General features: G+C 32.0%; 2 protein-coding genes across 2 annotated transcripts; both read right to left on the bottom strand.

Annotated features, from left to right (window-relative positions):
- Positions 1-2,943: 2,943 nt before the first annotated feature.
- LOC122276247 (protein SRC1-like) lies at positions 2,944-3,996 on the bottom strand. Its single transcript, XM_043085826.1, has 2 exons — positions 3,576-3,996; positions 2,944-3,145 (listed from the first exon to the last, which is right to left on the bottom strand). The coding sequence occupies exon 1, from the start codon at positions 3,910-3,912 to the stop codon at positions 3,601-3,603; it is 312 nt and encodes a 103-aa protein (XP_042941760.1). The 5' UTR covers positions 3,913-3,996; the 3' UTR covers positions 2,944-3,145; positions 3,576-3,600.
- Positions 3,997-5,369: 1,373 nt separating this feature from the next.
- LOC122276245 (protein SRC1-like) lies at positions 5,370-6,311 on the bottom strand. Its single transcript, XM_043085823.1, has 2 exons — positions 5,899-6,311; positions 5,370-5,706 (listed from the first exon to the last, which is right to left on the bottom strand). The coding sequence occupies exon 1, from the start codon at positions 6,230-6,232 to the stop codon at positions 5,924-5,926; it is 309 nt and encodes a 102-aa protein (XP_042941757.1). The 5' UTR covers positions 6,233-6,311; the 3' UTR covers positions 5,370-5,706; positions 5,899-5,923.
- Between the last annotated feature and the right edge of the window lie 12,044 nt (positions 6,312-18,355).

The following is an 18,355-nucleotide window of genomic DNA, read 5'->3' as shown; positions in this document are numbered from 1 at the left end:
CGTGGAATCTCTCTACCCCTCACACTCATTTTGATTTATCAACACATGTCACTATGGCTCACCTTATATGGCTGCACACTTACCTTGGCTCTATTCACAACACCTTGTGTACCAACCATACAACCGATGTCCATTTTCTCACCCGGTGCATTCATGACCAAGCACCTTCTAGCCTCCGCCAGTAGAAAGGCAACAACATCGATTCGAGAGTGTTACCATCTCACTCAATCCCGTCGTCGCCCGACAACAGTCTAGGGGACGTTACTCAATTCTTAAGCACTCTCGATTACTAGAGAGTCTCCCCCAAGATAATATCTCATCCCAGTTTGGAGTTTGTGATACACACATCACACCTAGAATGCCTCTTCAAACCAACACATTACATACTTTGAAATCAGATCATTAAAGTAATCAGTCATCGTAATGAGAAAACATAAACTTTCATTAGAGAAAAAAGTAGAAGTAGAAGATGAATACCCTGATCATACCCATAGACATTTACCCTACATTACTAGCGTCGTTGTAGGAGTGAACATGCCTAAATAGTGAATTAACACTAAGCGTTACGCTAAAATCAATAGCCTACTTGTTGATGAAGACCTCAAGCTTAGCTTCCTTCTTGAAATACTTGAAGATCTCGAAAGTGAGATAAAGATCGATAGTGAAATATATTTTATATGGGCAGTGTTGTCAATCACCATTCTAACAATTCTTTTTTCTTTGATTGATCCAAGGTAAATTGTGAACTTTGGTCATCCTCGAATTTGCTTGGTTGAAGTATGATAAGACTAAGTAAATCGATGGAACAAGTTTGTCATGTCCCTGCGACTTGTCTCAAAAATTGACTTATGCATTTAAATGTTGAGTTGAGTTGAGATGAAAATTAAAAATTGAATAAAATATTATTTTTTTAATATTATTATTATTTTAATATTCGATATAGTTAAATTATTTATTATATTTTATATTAAAATTTAAAAAAATTATAATAATTAAATACAATGAGTTAAAGTGAATTAAAAATTCAAACTCCCGTCTTCTTGTATGATAATTCTCCACGTGGCGTTAAGCCTTGCTTGCGTAGTCAGACGTATGGTCTGCAAATCCAAGGAGCTGTGTGCTAACTTCTCCAGCCCACCAAGCAGCCACTCCTTCGCAGCTCACCACCCAAGCCGAGTGTTTCATACATTTAAGTCGTTGTTGCTTGGTTTTTAACTTCTTGTTGATGCCTCGCTAGTGCAAGAAATTTATTATTTGTACTATTTAGACTAGATTTAAATTTAGAGGTTGGTTTTGTGATTTCAACGATTCACTTATTTGTAGTATTTAAGCGATTCACTTCTTTGCCCAAATCTTAACTAGTAATTAGTCAAAACCCAAAACCGAATACACAAACAAATAGAACACTCACCAAATATATCATCATGGGGTTTGCAGAACTGGTTCTTGGCCTTTGAATGCTTGCTTGACCGTTTGTTAGTTTTATAACTTTTATCTGATTCTATTGATTGGAAAAGCCGTCTGTTTTTTTTTTTTTTTTTTTTTTTTTTTCTTGTCCAGATATAAGGGAACTCATCAACTTGGATGATGTTATGGATGAACTTGGACTAGGTCCCGATGGAGGCCTTATATACTGCATGGAGTATCCTTTTTCAATTTCTGAAACGTTTTAATGGCATGTCCTCTTTGTTTTTTATGATTGCATTTATCTTTAACAGTCATCTTGTGTTAAAAGATTTAGGCCTAGTTCGGCTAAATTCATATCAATTTATTTTAATTTATCTAATTATTATTACTTTTTAAATTATAATATAAAATATAATAAATAATTTATTTTATTTTAATTTTAAAATAATAATAATAAAATTAAAAAATAATATTTTAATAATATCTTATTTAGTTTTCCACTTTTATTTATTGAGCATCAACATTTATCTCAACATCCGGACTTCAACCAAAAGAAGGTAGCAGATAGATTTTAAGATAGATTTTAGGATAGAAAGCAATTTCCATCATATCAGAGCCCTTTTATCACTTTATGGGCCCTCACCAGTCACCTCCATTTCTGCTCTCACACGTTACCCACTACCATCTTATCAGGCATCTGAACCTATATTTAATTCGTGGTCCACATTATGGGTGAGACATATCGTTGGAAGTGATACCCTTACAATCAATTCACCGTTCATTTACCACTTTTTAATAATATAATATTTTTTTAATATTTTGATGTAAATTTTTTAATAATATAATATTTTTTTAATATTTAAATCCATCAAATCGAAACAAGTTGCAAAAGTAGTTGATAGTATGTCATTTTTCATCGTTCTTTTTTCATCATATCGTTCCAAAACTTATTAGTTAAATTACATTTGGCAGCTACTGTGTTCGGATAGCTGTGGAAGCTTCCGAAGAAATCAACTTGGTGTCGAGAAATGGGCAACATATTCATGGGTTTTGTTGAACGCCTACGTCTCCAACTGATCATCAAGATTTTATTGGTTTATAATTTTTTTACTTTCTCCTACGGAACTGCAATCAAGCAAAGCATGGCCCATTGGAAGGAGATACTACCATGATCGTCTCCCCTATTGTTTATCACATGGTTGACCATCTTAGGGAGCTGGGAACAAGAATCCCACTTCATCTGGATGTTAAACATGGAGATAGAGTTCCAGCGGATGGGCTGGTATCCAGAGATGTATGAAGCGAGTTGTTGGGTTGAAGGTGTCCAAGATATTGGATTTATAGCAAAATTTGTAACCGGCCTAACTTCGACCATTTGAACGGATCTAGAGGTCATTTGGTATGAAACCTTTACGTAAGATTCTTGTTTCAGAAGTAAGAAAACCAGGGTGCAGATGAGACGAAAGCAAATGATGATTCCTCATATTGGCGATGAAAGGAGAACATACATCAATAACATGGTATTTGAAATATGTATTATATAAAGAAACACATTTTATTCTCATCCTTGAGTCAAACATAGGTGTGGGTGTTACATCATTCAGATCTCCCCCTGGTAAGAACCCTCGTACTAGTAATAAAAAACTAGAATTAACTAATAACTATTACAACTTCTTCTTCTTCTTTTATTTTTTATTTTTTGTGAGACCTTTCACCTCTGAATTGTGATCCTCTCCACCTGCAAAACAAAATAAACAGAACAACGTTATTTTCCGGCTTAGGCCAATGCAAAGATTGTACTAGAGGCGCCAGTAGTTGGATTTATTCTCCTTTCAATTTCCGGTTACTTTGAAAGAAATGATTAATGTAAACGATCCATCCAACAACTAAATATTGAAGCCTTTCATCTCGCTGTTGTTTCTTTCATTTTCTTCTCAATTCGGAAAGAAAACAAATACGTGGGCAGCAACTAATAATTAGGACAAAGTCATGTAAAATTTACATCATAATTTCATTGGATTATCCCCAATTACTCAGGACGTGCACCTCCAGATCGTGGATCGCGGAGCTCAGGGCAGAAAAGAAAAGGCAAAAAGAAAACTACAAGATGTATATGTTATGCTAGGCATGGATAATTTTTTGTGTTCTAATCGCAGGTTAAAAATTACCTATGCATAGATGATGTTTGATGTTCTAGTCGCTGTCGCTGTCGCTGCTGCTGTGGCCGTGATCATGGCCGTCTTCGTGCTTCTTCTTCTTCTTCTCCTTCTTCTTCTTCCCCTCCTTGTCCTGATGACCACCACCACCACCGATCTTGTCTTTCATCTTTTCAACAAGCCCTTCCTTGTGCTCGCCATGTTGCTCTCCCTGTCCCTTGTGCTCGCCCTGATACTCTCCCTTGTGCTCTCCCTTGTGCTCGCCCTGATGCTCTCCCTTGTGCTCGCCCTCTTTCTTTTGGCCCCCTATGTGGAGGGTCTCTCCAATCTTGTTAATAATTCCAGCCATTTGTTCTCTCTTTCGTTTTCTCTGTCCACAAAGGCTATCTTGGGATGTAATCTGAAAAGATGCGGAGCTCGGAGGTTCCTATATATAACAATTCCCTGGGTTTGGACGAGTAATAAATACTCTAATGACAAAAGATTCCCAAACCGTGTTTTCTTCCGAAATTACGTACATGCCCACGATACGTGTACGGATGAACTCTCGTCCCTACGCGTACCAGATGCTTGAAAATTTTCCACTCCGGATATTAATATAAACAAAAATAGAAAAATCAAAAGGTTTGAATATGAAAGGTTCTAGATCTGAAGGAAAATGTTGTTATGTCACTATTATATCAAATTAAAACATATATATATATAATGGTAGAAGGAATCAAGAATTTAAGTCTTATCTTTTAATGTTTTATTTTGTTTTGAATATATAATTTTTTAATTTTTTAATAATTCACATGCCACTATCACATAAAAAAGGTAAAATCAGTACTATAAATAAGTAAGGATAATAGAACTAGCAAATAGTATTAGGGTATAAAATGTAATTAAAATATTAATATCCATTAGTATATTAATGTACACTGATTAATTAAAATGAAATGTAATTAATATATTAATATATATTAGTATTACTATTATGTATTTATTAAAAAAATATGTTAAAAATTTATTAAGTCATAAAATGTCATTAATATATTCTATATTAATAATATATTTATATTTAAGATTAAGCTTTTACGTCATAAATTATAATATAAATTATTTCATATATAATTATATATATTATATATAAAAATCATACATAAAAATTATTTTATATAATATTAAAATTTAATTATATATATTTTGTAAACCGATTCGATTAGAGTCTAGAACTAAAATCGATCCGGATTTAACATATTTTTAAAATATAAGAACTGATGCCAGACCAACTGGGGTCCGATTCTGTCGGCCGGATTCTCCAGTTCAAATTTTCTTTTCCAAGTAAGACCAGCTTCTCAAATAAAAATTCTATTAATAAGTTTCATACACCACACATTATTTTTTTTATTATTTTTTTAATTTTTTTCTTACAAAATATGTTATATATAAATGATGAATAGAAAATTTTCATTATTTAAAAATAAAAATTAAAAAAAATGTGTAATGTGTAATACATGAGACCTAGGAAAAGCAAATCTCTTTATGAAATTATAATAAATCGTAATATGCGCCACTATTGATACGAGTATTTAAATTAATCACAATATTGTGGAGGAATTTTCAGAAAAAAATCATCCTAAAAGGATAAATTTATTGTGGTGATACTAATAGCTGTTTCGACCATTGCACGGATCTAGGGGTCATTTGGGATGGGATGAAACCAGGGTGCCGATGAGACGGAAGCAAATGATGATTCCTCGTATTACGATGAAAGGAGAACATTCAACATACACCACTAACAATTGTATTTGAAATATGTTTGTATAAAGAAAAACATCGATCTTATTCTCAACCTTAAAGTCAAACATAGTTACATAGGTGTGCATGGGTGTACGTTACATAATTCGGATCTCAACCTGTAACAACCCTCGTATTATTAATAAACAAGTAGCAACTAAAAGAAAACTACAACAATTTTTTTTTTTTTTAAAGTCAAACATAGTCACATAGGTGTGGGTGTACCTTACATAATTCGGATCTCAACCTGGTAACTGGTAACTGGTAAGAACCCTCATACTACTAATAAACAAGTAGCAACTAAAAACTACTACAACGTTTTTTTTTTTTCTTTTGACCTTATCTTAATTGTGATCCTCTCCACCTGCAAAACAAAATAGACAGTACAACGTTATTTTCCGGCTTATGCCCATGCCAGGTGGTACTAGCTAGTGGAGCTAGTAGTTGGATTTGTTCTCTTTTCAATGTTCGGTTACTTTGAAAGAAATGATCAATGTAAACGATCCATCCAGTAGTTGGATGATGTTTTATGTTCTAATCGCAGGTTAAAAATTACCTATGCATAGATGATGTTTGATGTTCTAGTCGCTGTCGCAGCTTTTGTGGCCGTCTTCGTGCTTCTTCTTCTCCTCCTTGTTCTGACCACCACCACCACCACCAATGATCTTGTCTTTCACCTTATCAACCATCCCTTCCTTGCGCTCACCCTGTTGCTCTCCCTTGCGCTCGCCCTGATACTGTCCCTTCTGCTCGCCTTGATACTGTCCCTCACCCTGATGCTGTCCCTTGCGCTCGCCCTGATACTGTCCGGTCTGTCCCTTCTGCTCGCCCTCTTTCTTGGCGCCACCCACGTTGAGGGTATCTCCAATCTTGTTCATAATTCCAGCCATTGTCTCTCTTTCGTTTCCTCTTTGTTGTTCACGAAGGATATCTTGGGATGTAGTGATGTACTCTGAACTGACAAGGAGCTCTCCTATATATAGACTCCCTGAGTCTGAATGAATATTGATAAATACTATAACGACCCAAAGATCCCAAACGGTGTTTTCTTCAGATATTACGTACATGCCCACGATAAGTGTACGGATGAACCCTCGTCCCTACACGTACCAGATGCTTGAAACTTTTCCAATCCGAATATTAATATAAACAAAAATAGAAAAAATAAAACCTTTTAAATATGAAAGGTTGTAGACCTATAAATATAAAACAAGGAAAATACTCTTATGCCCTTAATTTATATCACTTATTATATTTATTTGATGTGGATCGTGTGATTATTAAAACAAATTAAAATACAAACATAAAACGGTAGAATGAATCAAGAATTTTAGTATTTATCTTTTAATGTTTTCAAGAATCATTTTGTTTTAAATATATAGTTTTAAAATTTTTTAATAATCCATGTCCCAACATATTGTAGTGACATATATATAAAAGATAAAGTGAGTGATATAAATATATAAGAGACATAAATTAATAGCACTACCCCTATTAAAAATTACAAAACAGATTTATTGGTATTATGTCACATATACAACAAACAAATTTACTATCAAACATACAAGATCAAATTATATTAATTTATATTTTTTTTTAATTTTTGTTGTTAACTAAATAAATGGTGGAGATTCACTATAGGCCAATTGATGGTCCCCTTTGTAATAATATAGCTACAAAAAATGTTATTAACTCATTTTAAAAAAATTATACTCATTATTCTTACTTTGCACATTTTTTAATTTGTATCTCTCTTTTTTCTAGTATATGTATGTTGTAAAGATGATGAATAGAAAAAATCTTTATTTTAATATGAGAATTTTTATTAACAGAGTCATACTAAATACAGTAATAAGTTATATAAGAGTCGTATACTTTTTATAAAAAAATAGAATACAATGTTAAAAAATTAATTATTTTATTACTCATTTATTCAATTTTTTTTAAATGCACGGCACTTGACAATCTGTGACTCTAAACATAATTTCTCATCAACAAATCGGTATGAATATTGAATGACATATTTTCATGTTATTAATTAAAAAATTTTAAAAATTTAAATTTTATAAATCAAATATTATTATATAAAAAAATATAAATTATCATTATTTACAAAAACTTACAAATAAGATGATTTTTATAACTTGATTTTGTTATACAGTTTAGATAAAATGATATGAGATATTTTATTAAAAATTAAATAAATAATTATTATAATATAATATTTTTAATATTAATTTAATTTTAAAATTTGAAAAAATTGAATTATTTATTATATTTTATATAAAAAATTTAAATAAATTATAATAATTATATAAAATAAAATTAAATTAAATTAAATGAGATATGTTATTATATGTAGCCGAATCATCCGCGATATCCTTGAACAATTTCCAAAAACAGAAAACAAGAAGAAAGGATAGTTGGAGGGTTTTGAAGAAAACGTATGACATAGCTTTTTGACTTTTGGGGATGCGAACGGGATAGAGATAGTATTTGTAGAAGAAGATATTTATAAAAGAAGATAAGATGGACGTAAAGCCGTGGCGGACGGAGAGGACGGGGCCGACACATAATTGACTGTTTTGGGGGCCAGAGCCATAATGCGTTCAAAGAGAGGGATTCTCGTGTTTCCTTTTCCCTAAGCTGTCCTCAGATGAAGCAATGACAAGTCGTATTCTTAGCCACATTGTCAGGATCAGGTAGAGACCCATTCCAATTTAACAGATATTGTTTTGCCGACACGGTGGGAGTCAATGAGTCATCCTGTTGTGAGTCTGCATAATAGGGGCATTTGGCTTTAACAAATGAGATGTTTCATCAAAATTTATATAATTTAATTTAAAAATTTTTTATATTAAATTGAATAAATTTAAAATAATTTAAATTTTTATTACAGTAATTAATTAAAGATAAAAGATCACTATTTATTATCAAATATTAAAATTTTAATTTTTTATTTTAAATAAATAAATTAAATTAATTAGAATATAATTAATATTTAATATTTAGAATATAATTATTATTAACATTTAATAATATTTTTTAATATTAATTGAATATAATATAATTATTATTAACATTTAACAATACTTTTTTTAATATAATTTAATTAGAATATAATTACAATTAGTATTTAATAATACTTTTTTAAATATTAATTTAATTAGAATATAATTACTATTAATATTTAATAATACCTTTTTAATATTAATTTAATTAGAATATAATTACTATTAACATTTAATAATACTTTTTTGTAATATTAATTTAATATAATATAAATATTATTAATATTTAATTAATAAAATTATAAAATGTAAGAAAATAAATTAAATAAAAAAAATTTTAATTTAATAATATTTTATTATTATATAAAAAATAAATGATTAATCTAATATAAAAATTAAATTTTAATAAAATAAATAAATATAAAAAAATATTAATATTAACTAAATTTAAAAATAAATTTAACCAAATCAATGCTCATGCTCTAAAGTAGCAGAGCAGCCATCCCCTCAACCAAGCCAGTTTTAGCGCAATGGTAGCCACGTTGTCAGGATCAGGGAGAGACCCATTCCAATTTCACACAGTATTTTGCCGACACTATGGGAGTGTCATCCTGTTGTGGCACAATAGTTAAAAACAAAAAATCTATCCAATTTTTTATTATTTACACAACTTTTACATATTATATATTTTTTAATTTTTATTATTCTTTTTTTATCAAATATTTAATATATGAATAATAAATAAAAAATTTGAATTAATTTAAAAAAATAAACTCAAAAAGAAAATTAAAAAAAATTAAAAAGTTTAAAAATTAAAAAAAAAAATTATAATATAGAGATTAAAAAGTTGTGTAGTCTTACCTTAAAAATGGACATCCCCTCAACCAAGCCACTTTTAGCGCAATGAGTCATCACGTGGCGGACCGATCAAATGTGTCATTATTTTGATGCATTTTTTTTTTTTTATTGACAAATAAGAAGTGTTAAATATTAAAATGTTAATAAAATTTTAATAATGTTATCTATAATTATAAAATGTATAAATGTAGCATATTTTTTTTTTGAAAAAAGAGGAATTTATTATTAAAAAAATAATTTTTTTCATGGGAGCCTTATGTTTATTCATATTTTTTTTAAAACGATTGTGAGTTATTTATACTTTCTATAATTATAAATATCATTTCTTAATAAACTTTTGTTGAATAAAAATAATATGGTCAAATATGTAACACCCAGAAATATTTTAGAAAATTTGTAATTTTAAATTATTATTTTTGGCTAGTAATAATTATTTAATTTAGGAGTTAAATATAATTGGTCAGGGGTGGGAATTTTGGTTAGGTCTTATCGCTCGTTTGATTACATATATGAGATGAAATGATATAAAATAAAAGTTAAAAATTGTATAAAATATTATTTTTATTTTAAAATTTGAAAAAATTAAATTTATTATATTTTATATAAAAATTTAAAAAAATTATAATAATTATATGAGATAAATTAATTTCTTATGTGAAACGAAACCGACTAGGTTAATTAGAGGTCGGACTTAAAAAGGATATTAGACCTTAAACTATTGGGTCTTAGATGGTAACCTTAGAGCATCTCATCGGGTTCCCCAAAGCACCATATTTTCCATAATTTGGAATTTATTTTAGAGTTTTGATCAAAATGCTTCGCACATCCGGATCCCTATTTTAGGAAAAATGTTTAGGGAATAAACAATAAGTCCCCACATTTGAGGACTCACTATTCATTCCCTAAATCATTTTTATCAATATTTTATTCTAATATATCAAATAAATAATTTTTCAATCATCTACACTTTCTCTCATACTCATATTTATTATAGTTTTAAATAATAATTTTAAAAATAATTTAATTAATTATGAAAATATTAAAAAATTAATTTTAAAAATATTCTCATATTCACAAAAAAATAATTTAAATTTTTGTTTAAAATATTCACTAGAGTAATAGTTCAAAAAATAAGAAAAAATATTGAGTAGTTAAATTTGTAAATAGAAGTGAAAGAAAAAAGTAATAAAAATGAATAGAAAAATATTATTTAATAGAATAGAAATAGGGATGGGGAATGGGATGTAAGGGGTTTTTAAAAGATGAATAAAATTTAGGAAAAATTTTGAGGAAATGTGATTTTGAGTTAAATGATAGGGATGAGGATAAGGAATGGGATGAGGATGCTCCTAGATGGGGGTCATTGTTGAGTTAGTGACCTAAAATCGCTAGTTAAAATATCCAAGAAAAATCATTAGGACCCATGGGTCAAGCCCATGAAATGGACCCAACCAGTGTTTACGAAGACCAAACCGTGTTATGCAACTCAGCTAGCTGAAACAACTCAACCCGTGGGCCTCATGCACATAAACTTTCCCTTGTCAAACACCTCTAGGGTTGCCACTGCCTCCATTGATTTCCCTCTAGCAGATCAACCAACACAGCCACCTAGTTCCTTCCTAGGCAGCCACCCATTGCATATAAGCCTTTTCTTTATGAAAAATGCTGGATACAAGCGGCATGCGTAGCCGCGGCACAAGTAGTGAGTAGGTGGAAAATAAAATAGTTCATTTTTATCTTTTAGATAAAACACATCGTTTTGGTTCAAGTGAGCTCCCATTCTCCCTCCTTCATCTTTCAGTCTCCCTCCCTCCGAAGTCTTCCCTCCCTTCGAAGAGCTTGTTCCTTTTTTCCGAATCCTTCCCTCCCTCCCTCCCTCCCTAAGCTCTCCTCAGACTTGTCTTCTATTTTTTACAAAATCGAAAAGAAAAAAAGGGATGAGAATGCTATCATGAGAGCTTACTGTGTACTAAAACGACCATAGTTTTGAATTTGGGAGTTCTCAAAGCTAAACAACATTAACCAACGGACTGCTTTAGCATCAACAAAAACAAGCAATAAATGGAAATGGATTTGGCCAAAATCGTGAAATGAGTTTTTGAGAAATTATCAAAATCGGTTTGGGAGAAATTTTCTAGTCTTGAAATCCAGTGTTTTTCTTCTTTTTCACATGAAATATAAGAAATGGGTTTGGTTTTCATGGGGAAGAAATGCATTTTTCTTCTTTTCCAGATGAAATCTAAGAAATGGATTTGGTTTTCATGGGGGGCGGGGGGAGGGGGGGAAACATTTTTCTTCTCGTTCTCACAATGTTTTTTTCTGGGTTTTCAGAGAAACATGATTAAAGTGGTTTCTAAAGGTACATAGCCTGCTTTTTACATTTTTATTTTTATTTTTATTTTTTCCTTAAGTTGATATTGCCACGTCTTCTCGTTTACCTGCCGCTTGCACAGCGGCGCTTGTATTTAGCAGAACTGTTTATGAAATTCCACTAGAAGTGTTAATGCCTAATTTGGTCAATCAAACTATCTCATCTTATTTTATATAATCATTATAATTTTTTCAAACTATTATACCAAATATATATAATAAACAATTTAACTTTTTCAAATCTCAAAATAAAAATAATTTTAAATAATTATATTTTAACAATATTTTATTCAATTTTTAACTTTTATTTTATCTCATTTCATATGTGTAGCCAGACGAGGCCAGTGATTAAAGTAGAAAAACTACCTTTAGGAAAGCTCGAGCGTAACTGAATACTTACTAATCAACTATACTATTGGGATGTTGATGTTGGATTAAGAGTTGTCCAGCAAAATGATGGGTGATAAATGGAATTTGGGTGTAGCCATAGTTGAGTCTAGTAAAAGTAAAGCTTAGTTAAAAATCTACTAGAGTCGTTCTGACATTCGACTAATTCTAGATACAAGTTCTAAATATACAAATTTTGTAGAGAATATTTATAAAAAAAAATTGGATCCACTAAAAAGAAGAGGTATTTTTGACAAATTTTCATGATGGAATCTACTTTTTTACAAAGAAACTATGCTGAACTTTTTTTTTTTTTTCCTAATCAAGCATGCATATATTAATAAAAAAATATATTACAAACTATGTGGTGGGTCTTTTCCACTATCTAAAAGCAAGATACTAGGGGGAATAAAATCTAATAGAATGCTACCAAACAAAAAGTTCGTAACTGCCCATTGTGCAACTGAGTGTACAAGTCGATTTTGAGATTGATCTATCTTGTTGAAGCACCAACTAGAATGCAACTTTAGAGAATTTACAATGTCCTCAGAGATTGTAGATATTTATCAAATCACCTCTGTTTTTGAAATAGAGGAAATTACCAACTGGGAATCTCCTTCTAATGAAACTTGAGGATAGTTAATGAAATCAGCCATTTTAATAGCTACTTGTGCGGCAATAGCTTCAGCGATGACTGGAGTTGTAGTAGGATGCTTCTCAGTCCAAACTTCAATAACATCACCTTTGGAGTTTCTACAAAATGCTGCAGCCAGAGAGTAGGAGTTTCTAACCGCTGCATCAAAAGATATGCAAATATGATTTGTTGGAGGATTTTGCCACTTTTTTCCAGGTTTGAAGATGGTATGTTCTTTCCAAGCCTACAGATTTTCTTCATAAGAGAGATTTAGCTGAGAAGAGAGTTTTTGGAGCGAGAATCCATTTTGGTTATGAACTAAATCATTTCGAAGTCGCCAAATAAAATCCAAGATCAGGTCAGCGAAAATCTTGAAGGGATGCTCTTCTTGGGAGGTAAGTCCCAACTTTTGAATGGGATATAAGATGAGCTGTATCCAGTCTTTCATGGAAGTTAGTCTCAAAGAAGAGAGATTTAAAGGCCAACTGCTCTGACTCCATAAAATCCTTGAAACAAGACATTCTATAAAAATGTGGAACAGAGTTTCTCCCGTTCCATTACAAAGCGGGCAGCTTAGAGAAGATAAAGTTGGTATAAATTGTTGAATGCGATCTCTTGTCGACAGAATATCCCATATTATTTTCCATAAGAGAAGTTTGTGCCTATCATGGATTCTTAGCCTCCATATTTTCCTCCATGGGATATCTTGAATCACTTCTCTGAGAGGATTAACAAGGTTTGAAACTAGATGATGAGCAGTTTTAACTGAGAAATTACCATTTTGGGTTTGAGTCCAGATAAGTTCATCCGAAACTTGGCTGGAAAGAGGTATATTGATTTTGAGGATTTCATTGATAGTGTCCCTGTGAAAAATAGATAATAGGAAGGGTATATTCTAGAATCCAATGGCTTGAGAAATCAATTCAGATACTGTCATAGTGTTGGAAAGATCTATCGTATGATTCAAAGGGATAGGTTTGAAACCTTCCATAGTCGGTATCCAAGGATCAGACCAAACTTTAACGGATAAGCCATTTGTGATTTTGAAGCATTTACCCTTTTCTAGTAAGGGTCTTGTCTTGAGTAATCCTTTCCAGAATGGTGAGTATGTGGCTTTTGAGTTTGTATTTTCGAAGACACTTGACTTCAGATATTTCTTTGATAATAACTCTTGCCAAATACTGTTAGGCTGAACTTTGAACATTTCCCATCCAGTTTTTGCTATCAATGCCAAATTCATATTTTCCATCAGTCGTAAACCCAAACTACCATCTTTTTTCGGCTGGCATATGGATTTCCAAGATTTCAGATAAAGCTTGTGTCTTTGATCGTTTGATTTTCCCCACCAGAAATTTCTGAAACTGGTATTGAGTGACTTACAAATAGATTTTGGGAACAGGTGTACAGACATCTGGTATGTTGGAATAGAGCTTGCTACTGATCGGAGGAGCATAGTTCTTCCAATTTGAGAGAGTATTTTTGATTTCCAGCCCTCCAGTTTACTATTTATGTTTGCCAACAAATGTTTGTAATCTTCTTTTCTGTATCGGCCAAATGTGGTCTGCATTCCCAGATATTTCATTTTTGAGGACGATTCTTTATACGGGAAATTTGACGAGATAAGCCTTCTTGTTGCCTGGCTTGTATTTTGGGTAACAAAGATTGAGGACTTGCTTTGATTGATTCTTTGGCCCGATCAATTTTGGTATTTCTCTAGTGTTTTGTTGATAGCCATGATAGATTTTGCTTTTGACTTCCCAAAGATTATAAGATCATCTGCAAAAAGAAGGTGAGAAATAGGTGGACATTCTCTACTGATTTTGATACCTTCTAAATGCCGTGATGTTTCTGATTTCACCAAAAGCCTTGAAAGGACCTTCGTACATAGAATAAAGAGAAAAGGTGAAATGGGATCACCTTGCCGAAGTCCTCGTTGTGCTTTGAAAAAACCTTTTGGAGATCCATTGATAAAAACTGAGAAAGAAGCCATTGTTATACACTCCTTGATGAGATTTATCCATGTCGAGTTGAAGCCCAGGCATTTCATAACCGCAAACAGAAAGTTCCATTCTATATAGTCAAAAGCTTTTTTCATATCAAGTTTCAAAGCCATCTGCCCTTTTTTGCCTTTGTGGTGCTTTAAATGATGAAACATCTCATGGGCAATTATAGAATTTTCTTTTATGTTACGCCCAGGGACAAAGGCTATTTGGAAAGGGGATATAATATTTGGAAGGGATTTCTTTAAACGATTTGCCAATATTTTTGTGATGACTTTGTAAATAACATTGGTTAAGCTTATGGGTCTATAGTGTTGTGGAGCATTTGGGTTTGCAATTTTTGGAATGAGAGCTATATGAGTGTGGTTTATCTATTTCAGAAGTTTTCCATTGCGGAAAAAGTTTTGTACTGCTGCAATCACATCAAGCTTGATAATGTGCCAGTAATGTTTATAGAAGAGGCCCGTCATTCAGAAACTATGTTGAACTTGTCTATTTAGAAGTTATACAAATCATTACTATTTGACTTTTTGAGCTGGGATATAGGAGAAAAATCTAAAGTTTGTGTAATGCTTGTCTTGCCTAAAGAGAAGAAATTGGGCAAGCTGTATTATCCTCCTACTTTTAGTTATAGAAAACGGAGGCTTTAACTTTTTATCATGTTTTGGAAATTAGATTATAGGATTGATAATTCTTTAAATCGAGCTTTTATCCTAGGTTAGTAGCTGATTAATATAGAGGTTTAATTATGCTAGAGTGGAGTATTTGCTTGCAATTTGATGCTACAAGGTGTAAGGCCCTCACGTGCAGGCAAAGTTTGCTTTTGCACGGTGATATTAACTTGCAAGTCTTGGGAGAAGAAGGCTTGTTTTGTGCAATAGCGAGTGTGTGTCACTTTTGAAATAAGTAAAGATATTTGGAATAGGTAGAATTGGATACATGAGGTCTACCCACCTATGATGTAGGCATGACAATAGGGTGTAAGTGGTGGGGCCAAATGATGTGGCAAATGCAAGATGAGGTGGCAAGTTAATAATGGTCAAAGAAGGTGTATGGTGTATTTATCCTAAGATAATGTGTACAGGTTAAAAGAATGGTGTACAACCTATTTAAAAAACATTCCAGACATGTTTTGCAACGTGGCATTTTTTAAGATGCCACGTGGGGACTCTTGGTACGAGCTTTTCAAAATAAACTATACATTAAAAAGGTAATTAAGGTTGCGTTTGGTAGGGGTGTACAAAATTTCGACCCCTTTGATTCCAACTAATTTTTACTCTAATTTTGACTCTGATGAAATTATAGTGTTAGAAAATCGGAGTCAAAATCAAAGTAATTCCGACCATGTAACAGAAGTTGAAGTCAGAATTAGAACCCCACTGATTTCGAATTCTAACTCCGATTTCCAATTTAAAAAATAAAAAATAAAAAATTAGATGCAAAACGACGTCATTTTGCATTTAAATTTTTTCAACTATTGACTGGAACGACACCGTTCCATTTAAATGAAAACGACTCCGTTTTGAATATACGACCACCAAAAACTTCGGTCCCCTCTTTCTTTCTCACTCGGTCACTCTCTCTCCTCAGCTCTCAGCCACTGTCGCTGCAGTGCCTTCTTCCTCCCAGTTTTTGCCAATTGATAATTTTAATTTTTAGAATTTAAAATTTAAAATTTTTTTCTAAATTTTAAATGTTTCTTTTGTATTCAAATTAGAAATTAGATTGTGTAGATTATATAATTGTGTGAATGAATGTATTAAGAAAATGATTGTGATATTGCTTTTGTTTTCGTTCTTGATTTTGGACTGTAAACGTAAAATGTTTGTGAAAATGTCACAAACAAAAAATAAACATCTTAACATAAAATAATTAGAGAAATAGAATATAAAAGTTACCACCAAACTAGATACGTTTACAATAATTTATAGGCTTTCACTCTCACCCACCTTCTCCAAAAGATATATGTTTTCAATAATTTATTAACCTTTCACTCTCACAGTCTCACCCACTTTCTCCATAGTTCCCAGCTGAGCCTTCTTCATTTCTTGGCAGCTTCTTATAAGTGGCATGTAAGAATCATTCATATTTTAATCCAAGATATTCTTTGAATAATCTTTCTTTCCTTTTCAATGTAATCCCCCCCCCCCCCCCAAAAAAAAAATTCTAATACTAAAAGAATGCCTATCCTAAAATTGATCCTCTTATGTGTAAAAAACATTCCAATGGTACAAGTCTACGTAGTGACACTGACATTTTGTGATCCTTTCATTCAATTAGGGTTATTCAACCGGGCCGGATAAATCCGGCCTGGCCCGGAATCCAATTATACCGGATTTCGGTTCTGGTAATCCGGGCCGAAACCCGGAATTTTAAAACCGGCCCAATCCGGGCCGATTATGGGTATTACATCCGGGTACCAGATTTAAACCCCGGTACCCGGTTTTTATATAAAAAAAAATCGTCTCTTATTTCTTATCTATCTCTCTCTCTCTCTCTCTCTCTCTCTCTCTCTCTCTCTCTCTCTCTCTCTCTCTCTCTCTCTCTCTCTCTCTCTCTCTCTCGTCCAAGCCCAACGTAACCCTAGCCTTCGCCGCCGTCTATCTCTCTCGCCGCCGCCGCCGCTGGACTTTAGATCGGTAGTCTCTCCTCTCTCCATCTCTCTCTCTCTCTCTCTCTCTCTCTCTCTCTCTCGATCGATCGACCGACCCAAAAAATAATGTAGATCTGCTATTTTTTGTTAAACATGGGGTGGTTTTTTTTCTTGTTTTTTAGATCTGATATTACGTTAGATCTGCATGTATCCTTTCCTTTTTTTATGGGTTTTATAGGGTCAAATCTGTACTAGCCATTTCTGTTCAAGTTCGATCTGCAATAGTTTTTTTATGGTTTTTTTCCTTTGAGTACTTTGTTGATTTGGGTCTGTTTTGTTTTGATCATTGGAGTCTGCTATGCCTTTCATTTCTGTTTTTGTTTATCTATTGGTTGCTGGGAAAACGAGGGGAAAGAAAATTTGGATAAGGGTTTCTCACGAGCTATTCATGTCCTAGTTGGATACTCTTTTCTTTTCATGAACAGAAGAACAGACTCAGACCATATGGTGTGAACTTCGATTTAAATGTTAAATGTTAAAACTCATTTGGAAATGGCTGACTTTTATCTTTTTAAAAAACATATTATTCATCATCTTTTAATTATATTTTGTCATTATTATCTAATCTGATTCATATTTTGTCATTAAATATAATTTCTTTTTTTATAGGTTATAGTTATAATTTTTAGTGATTAAATACTAAAAAAATTATCTCAATATTTCAAGATACCATCAATCGAAATACTAAGCTTGTATGCTGCATGTAGGAACTTAGCTTGTTTTACCACTGAAGTTCAAGAGTTTCAATTTACTGCAATAATTGAGTGTGTTTGTATGATTCTGTTGTTGTGACAAAGTTTACTTGCCATTTGCTTTTGATGATCTGGTCTATTCAATTAATAGATGAACTGTTGTTTACTTGCCATTTGATTATGCTAGATCTGTTGTTTTTTCTCCGTCTCTCTCTCTATTTTGTTAGATATGCTACTTTTGCCTTCTGCTTTTTCAAATGTGTTCCAGCTTGTGCACAAAATTCTTGAAGCTTGTGTGTGCCATTTTTTGAGGTAACTTTTATGGTTTGAGAATTGATAATGATGGGTAAAAGCGTATTTCTGGGTTTATTAGGAGAAAACAATAATGAAAGAAAACATTTATAGAAG

Source organism: Carya illinoinensis, chromosome 9 (assembly GCF_018687715.1).
Source record: "Carya illinoinensis cultivar Pawnee chromosome 9, C.illinoinensisPawnee_v1, whole genome shotgun sequence".
In the NCBI taxonomy this organism is placed as follows: domain Eukaryota; kingdom Viridiplantae; phylum Streptophyta; class Magnoliopsida; order Fagales; family Juglandaceae; genus Carya; species Carya illinoinensis.
This window is presented reverse-complemented; position numbering and strand designations above follow the sequence as displayed.